The following is an 8,014-nucleotide window of genomic DNA, read 5'->3' on the forward strand; positions in this document are numbered from 1 at the left end:
AAAGAAGTCAGCTGACAGACGGACACACCAACTAGCAAAATACGGCAAAGAAAGAAGTTTAAAAATACATTTTCTTCTTCATATGTATTCGAGATTGAGGAAAATACCTTAAATTCAATATTTTTTCCAGACTCTGTAGGAAACCTCCAATAATAAGTAGATACAGTGGGGGAGTATTTGATACACCGCTGAGTTTCCCCACTTACAAAGAATGAAGAGGTCTGTAATTCTCACCGCAGGTACACCTCAACTGTGAGAGACAAAATCTAAAAAAAAAAAGATAATAATTCCCCCCTTCAATAAAGAAAAATAAGAAAAAAAAATCACACATTTTATTGCAAGGAATAAGTGAGGTAATGATCTCACACAGGTGCAGCTCCAGGTAATGAGTGGAGGATAGAAGAGGCTTCTTAACGCTGAACTAACAGGACTGTGAGAGCCAGAGTTCTTGCTGGTTGCTAGGCAATCAAATACTTATTTCACTACATAAAATACTAGTCAACTATTTAAAAATCATGCAAAGTGATTTTCTGGATTATATTTACATTTTGTCTCAAGTTGAGGTGTACCTACGGAGAAAATTACAGAACTCTTTTTCTTTCTAAGTAGGAAAACCTGAAAAACCAGCATCAGATTCTTATTTCCCTGTTGTGTTTTGGATCTGATTGAATCCTGTTACTTATAAGCATGGACAACACACACACATTATGCAAACACACACACATTATCCAAAGCACTGGAACCGCCAAGCTCCTGTGTTGAAGTACGTACAGCTAAAAAGATACGAATAGACAATGTCTGAATAATGTAGTTTAATAACCACAGTTCTAGTTTAAATAAGTTATTTTTAAACTCCACCATGAATTGTTTAAAAGAAGAAAAACAATTTGTGCACAAATTCAATCAAATGACAAAAACATCTTTATTGTCTTTATTATCTGGTGAACTTAATGAAGCCAACAGTTGATTTTCTAATGTACTTTTAGCTGAGACAGTAAGAACAATTATTTATTATCAAATAAGCCACATCAAATAATTATTCAATGTCTACTATTGATTTATTTAATAGGAGACATTTAAATATTGTGTTAACTTTAACTTACTCATGTGGAGAAGATTATGGACTCAGTTTGAGTTTCTGCTGATCCAGGAAGATTAAAGAACAGAGGCACCAACTTTTAGATTTAAAATTCCCCAGTAAACATTTCATCTTTAAACTTACAAGTGAAAACCCCAGCAGAATGTAAGTCATTTTCCTTCATATTATCTGCAACATCACGGAATAGTTTCAGGATATGTGCAAAAAACAGGTGTGAAATTAGAGGTTTGGACCTGAATAAACAACAGAATATTACATGAATATTAGCAAAAAATCTCACTTGAAAAAAACCACACCTGAAAATAACTTTTTTTTACCTTTTAAAAGACTTTGGTGTGCAGTATTGATTAACCTCAAGAACTAAAGATAGGGCCAGAGTGAGAATGAAGACTAAGCCTGCCAATGAGCAATTAATCATTTAATCACATGATCAATTAAAATGAGTTCAATCATATCCATTCTGATGATTAATATTTTTTGAAGGGGAACATTTACAGAGACAACATAATCCATTTTATTTATGGTTTCAATGTGGTATGGTTTTTATTTTATGTTGAATTTATTGTTTTTGGTTGTCATGTTTTATTTTGGATATTTAAAATATCTTCCAGTTCGAGTGCTAAGTGCTGGTTACAAAATTACAATTTATTTTAAAAGCAAAAACTGGCATTATTATGTGATAATCAATATATTACTAGAAAATGGTCTTAATACAGTATTAGTATTTATCACAATAATTACTGGGACAATTTATCGTCAAGCAAGATACATATGTTATCGTGACAGGCCTGCTGGAGAAATAACTTGAGAAAGTAGAGTCATTCAAAATTACACAGTTTATACCATATGAGTACTGAATCATGAGTAGTTATGTTTCACCAGGACAATTTTTACAATCACACAATATCTGTCTTTGGTGCGATGGAGAAAAGCAGAAGATGAAAAACAAGAAGATGCCAGAAGTTTGAGACTATTTCAAACTAATGATGCACCAATCAATCGCCTATTAATTGGAAATTTATTTCTCAACACTAACAGGTTTGATGATGACAAAACTTATTTTTTATATCTGGTGCATTAAATGCATACTGCAACAGATGTGTTGCTTCACTTTGTTTTACATATGAATTTTGTCAAATAATAGTAATATTTGTAATACTGAAATAGTAATTTTGCTCACCTCTGGTTCTTCCCCATCCTGGTCCATCAGTTTCTCTAAGATCATCTTCCTGTCTCCAGTCGGCTCTTCAGTTTCTTTCATTTCACCTCCTCCCTCTCCTCCTCCCACCTCCCTGAACCTGGCTGCCTCCCTCGGTCCCACACCTTTCTGCTGCTTCCCTCCTCTGGAGTTGTCGTCTCCTCCTGCAGCTCCTCCATCCTCTCCCCTCGGGCGCTTGGCTCCTCTATCAGGCTGAAGGAGAACAACATTTAAAGTTACATTTATTATTTTATGCTACTAAGACGTTTCTTTCTGACTGGAATCCCATTATTGGCAACCAAACACTTCTTATTGCAGACAAGTCTGCCGCATGTCTCCACTGGTATTTTTGTCCATTTAACTTTTACAATGAGCTCCAAGTAGGCCTGACCCAATAGCACTCCTTGCTGGACAATAAATCTTCCCTGAAATTATTGCAATAAACAATAATGTCGCTCTGAGATCATTTTCTAGTAACATAATGGCATAGTGATGCAAGAACACATTCTGAAAGATCCATAAACTTAACATTCTAATGAATGTTTAACACTGGAACTGGAAGACATTTTAAATATCCAAAATAAATTAACAACAACAAGTAAAATGATAATCATTATTATTTAAATAATAATATAAAGTCTCTATAAACAAAATCGGCCTTCAAAAAAAGGGATAGTTAAGACCAAAGCACCAGACTGAAGATTTTCTGTCATCCAATTTTGGTTAAAGAGAAGAAGAGAAAAACAATAAATCAGGCAAATGGAAATTATTGAGTTTGTTTTAATTCATCAAGCAATTAACTGAATTATTGAAATATTGCTTATTACGACAAGTCTTCGGAGACTGGAAGACTTCCAAGCCATCACCCTAATGTTTATTTACCCCCACAGATTATCGGTCAGATTCTAGTGTTTGGCATATTGTCTTCAAGTTTTTCATAATAAATAATGCCTCTTAAAACCCACTCAACATAAAAACTGGACCACATGTAGACAACTAATCAGACACCATTATGAACACTCACAATTGCAGGAAATAGCAGCTTGTCACAAAACAGTACCATGAGATAAAACTCCAGTTTTATTTATACAACACATTGACTCTTTCTCTCAGTTTACTTACATCTTCTACCTGTAAGCCAAACATTTTGTAACACGGTTTCTCTTGCTACTAATGTATTTTCATTAGGGATCCACAATATATCTGCAAGTAACATGTTACTGGCCAATGTTGGTTATTCTACATATTGACACCAGAAGTAAGACTGGGCCTATATTAAAAACCAATGTCTTTTTCCATCTTGTTTACCCTGCAAATACACTATAGAAAATGACAAATAATCTGCTGTCAAATGAGATATGAATTGACAGGGATATTCTACTTCTTGTAGTTATGAAATTAGAGCAATTTTAGTGTAACCGAGATTTAAAAAGGGCAAAAATGGTCCTTTATTGATACTTCACAAATCAGAAAAAAGTTCCACCAATCCCAAATATGGTTTTAAATATTCTGCTATTAGAGCACAATAATTCAGTCCAGGTTTGAAGACTCTAGGTGTTGTAGTTTTTTAACCCGAGTAGATTAAAGATGCGGAAGGTAGTGAAAATTAGGTCGAATCGCCCTTTAGCCATTTACCGAATCGGAAACCAACTTCAGCTTCGTGTTCTGATCTATTTATCAGTCGCATATAAAAACTCAAAGCGAAGGGAGAAACACCGTGAAACAGCCTGACTTTGCTTTGAAACTCACTCAGAGAGAGAAGTCTGTATAGACTACTTCAAAGAGTTGGAAGAAAGAGTATTAAATATTAGGAGTGGGTCAACACTTTATACAATTATGTATATTTGTCGACATTGCAGAAAAAAACATGAGGTGATAAGTAGAGCCAGGTGGTTCTAATTAAGTTGTCTGAAGTTACAATGAAAATTAATGCATGGCCGATTTGGCTTTTAATATTAGACATTTACAGATGATATACAAAGAAAAGGACGTAAACAACGATTAAATAGCAGTCTGCTCTCTGGTTTGTTACTGCAAAGCTGTTACCTGCAAACAGTTCAAGTGGATACCGTCACTAAACAAAAATTCATCCGCTATAAAGACAAGAGTGAATACCTGATAGTTCAGGAGCTCTCCGACATCCATTGTTCCCTGGTTGCGTCCCTGTACCGTAATATAACCGCGTTTAAATGTGAAATTCTACACGATTAGCTTTCCAGCTAACAACAAGCTACCAACTGAAACATGCCTGCCGTAAAGCGCCACTGTGTCTTCACATTTTGTCGTAAACTGCTTCCTATGTCGTAAAGCGCTGCGAATGAGCTTAATTTTTTTGTTCCTGTGTAGGCAAAGATCTAAACCCAGTAAATTAGTTATCTGATCAAAGTCAATGTCTTGCTTAGCTAGTTTTCAAAGTGGAAAATCTGCAAGTCGTCAAGATCTTTTAGATTAAGTTAGTTATTTTACTTAAAACAACAACAAAGAAAGATAAGTTCAACTGGCATAGGAATCAAGTGTAATGAAAAAGCAGAAATGATCATGTCTTCTCCAGTCATTTGCCTTGACTGGAGAAGCAGTCAAGGCAAATGAAATTAAACGTATGGTCCCATCAAGGAGAACAGAAATAAAAACAATTATTAAAGCTGGAATACAGAGAGGAGATGAAGGCATAAATTCAAAAAGAGGTAATTGTAAGAAGTAACGATATAATGAACAGACAAGAGAAAGTAAAAATAACTAGGCTGAGGAATGGGCACACAAGTCTAAATAGTGGTTTAAATGTTATAGTGAAACATCCATCAGGGGCTTGTCCACATTGTGGAGAAATAGAAGGAGTAGAACATGCTTTTATACAATGTAATGGAGTGGGTAACGGGCATTTCAGTGACCATAATATATTAGGGAAGTCTCAGTCACATTGTGTAATTAAAGCGCTCATGAAGTATTTAAAGGACACAAAGTTAGCTGAGAGAATTTAATTTCTTTTTTATTATCATATATTGGTATTGATGAAATAGGATGAATTAAACTTGTGGATTACACTCAGTCTGGTTGATGGCAGTAATACACCAAGATTGTAAGCTCCCAATAACCTCAGAAAAAGAAGAAAAAGGAGGTGTGACTATATCTCAAGCCATGCTTAAGGAATTCAGGTGAATGCAAGTCCACGGATTTCTTCACTTCATAATGATGCACTTTGCGTTTATTTCCAAATAAAATACATAAGTTTGTGGAATGTGCGTGATAAGGATGGTATAAGGCACTGTGGTTTGGTTGGTCAATGTGTCTGTGTAGTAAACAGGACATCCTCAGTTCAAGTCTCAGCAGGGCCTTTGACTTATCTGTTTTACAGCTTGTGTCCTGTCTTTTGATTGTTAAAGAGCTGCATTTATATTAGCAGTTAAACAGGAAATTGTTCCTTCAAAGCAAAAGCATCACAACTCGAACAGAAAGTTAACCATAGTTAAAATCAAGGGTGACATAGGCAGGGAAGAAAAATGTTCTTGTATTTAATTTTGATCTGGTATGTTTGTTCTGTATAAATAGCAATCAATTGTGTTATAAAAAAAAAAGTAACATGAATGAATCCTCTGTCACATTCACACATTATAAAATTGAGTTCCATTCTTCATTTATGAGACTGAAGTTGTTTATTTGAGTATATAACAGGTACAATCATGACATTTTTTAGTCAGAAACAGTTTGGAAATGTATAGTTTGGGTTAGTTACCAGTTAAACATGACTCCTTCTTGGAGCTCATTAAGGTTTTGTGGGAAAGGGGTCCCCAATTTTTGGTTGTTTTGTTGGCATGCAACGTTTTATAGCCACAAATAACTGTGTGCTTGATTAAAGTACATCTACTGGTAAACTATTTGTTTTAAATCTTCTCATATGTCACATATCTAAAAGAAATATGGCATATGTCCAGCATTTAAACAGATTTATTAAGAGAAAGGCACTGCTGGAATTTGAACACAGGTTCTCCTGTTTACTAGACAGGTGCTTTAACTAAGCCACAGCGCCTCGTAAATGCTGAAATGATCATGTCTCTAAATGTCAGCACACATGGAAAACAAACAGTCATTGAATATAAGCAGCAATGGTAAAATTTCTTCTAAAACATTGCAGGTTGTAGAATCCAGGATCTTCTAGGTACAAGCCAGGCGTTTTGACCCTCTCAGAGACAGATTCTTGTCTAGCTGCCGGCTTTCTGTTATAAATTGCCTTGTGATGTGATTTTGATGAAACCTACAGTACTGGCTCAAACATGGTAAGATGTATTGCAAAGTCAAACCGAAAAAGTTTCTGGGAATTATGTTGTGAAATTGCAGATGGTTAGAAATACAAAACCAGCAGCACAGTGACCAGGATTAATGTCCTCTACTGATCTGCCCCTTTTTAAAGATTTTATCCATACATGTTAAGGAGCAAAGGCACTGCTGGGATTTGAACCAAGGATCTCCTGTTTACAGACACTTTGACCAATTAAGACACAGCGCCTTGTACATGCTGAAATGATCATTTTTCTAAGTGTCATATAAAACAAATTGATTTCAAAATTCACACAATATTAATAACAGTAATGATAATATTTCTTCTAAGAACCATGAGGCATTGCAGGCTGTTGAAACCCGCATCTTCTTTGGGCTAGCCAGGTTTTTTTGACCTTCTCAGATACAAAGAGCTGTGAAGCTACCTTCTAAGTGTAGGAAACTGCTTTGTCATGTTATAATAAAGAGCTAAGCATTGACTCAAGCCTGATAACACGGAGTGCAAAATCATACCTACAAAGTTTCAGGTTATGAAGTTGTGAAATTTGCAACAGGTAGAAATTCAAAATTAACATTAAAGTGTTCTTTTTAAATGTCATCACAAAATCTGTCACTTATCCAAAGAAACGTGACATACATCCAGCATTAAATCCTGGTCCAGTGGGTTCAATCTTGCTCTATTCATGATGGTAGAAATTTATATATGCGGATGTCTTACTGTTCCAGACAAGCAGAAAATCACCCTTTCAATGAGCATCATCAGGAAATGTATGAGTGGAGACTCCTCTGGTGCCATTCTAGTCTCTGGCCAGTGATCTGTGACGGTACAGCAATAGAAACAACATTCAAAAGGAAGGCCGTTGGCAAGCAGTGAAGCTTGACGTCTGACCACATAAAGGGAAAAGAACGCCATTATGGGAAACAGAGAATGTGAAAGCAGACAAATGCATAGATGAGCAAAGAAAAGAGAAAAAGTGTGTGGAATAAGCATCCTGAAAGCAGCAGAACTCTGGTTGCACCTAAAACTGACAGGGATTTTTTGGGGGAATATTTTAGTTTTTGCAAAGTTCAATTTGTACAAGAGCAGATGAAACATTTAATTCGAACTTATATGTAAATTGAAAACCAAGTACTACTCAAAATTTCTCAACCCATTGAATAATATTTTTCAGAACAGCTTATACCTCTTTTGGACTTCCTGATAGTAAAGTATGACAGACTTTGGAATGCAACAGATGCTTGGAATAGTTTTTCCAATTCACTATGGGACCAGATACAGCTAAACTTAATGGTATTTTGGGGATAACAGATGAAACCCCTAGAAATGTGCTTAATAAATGACATATCTGGATAAATATAGTTCCAATGTTCTTTGCTTTTTCTTTGCATTCCAATTTAATGCCACCCAGAATAAGTGACTGACCTATCAGCTTGTTTCTCAGTAG

General features: G+C 35.4%; 1 protein-coding gene across 1 annotated transcript in view; it reads right to left on the bottom strand.

Moving 5' to 3' along the window:
• ctnnbl1 (catenin, beta like 1) overlaps nucleotides 1-4,570 on the bottom strand; it is a 90,946-nt gene extending 86,376 nt beyond the window's left edge. Inside the window, exons 1-2 of the mRNA XM_032568534.1 lie at nucleotides 4,413-4,570; nucleotides 2,280-2,510 (exon numbers count right to left, since the gene is read on the bottom strand). Coding sequence (XP_032424425.1) covers nucleotides 2,280-2,510; nucleotides 4,413-4,442 — 261 coding nt within the window. The 5' untranslated portion in view covers nucleotides 4,443-4,570. The remainder of the gene's footprint in view (nucleotides 1-2,279; nucleotides 2,511-4,412) is intronic.
• Between the last annotated feature and the right edge of the window lie 3,444 nt (nucleotides 4,571-8,014).

This window comes from Xiphophorus hellerii, chromosome 1, assembly GCF_003331165.1.
Source record: "Xiphophorus hellerii strain 12219 chromosome 1, Xiphophorus_hellerii-4.1, whole genome shotgun sequence".
Classification (NCBI taxonomy): domain Eukaryota; kingdom Metazoa; phylum Chordata; class Actinopteri; order Cyprinodontiformes; family Poeciliidae; genus Xiphophorus; species Xiphophorus hellerii.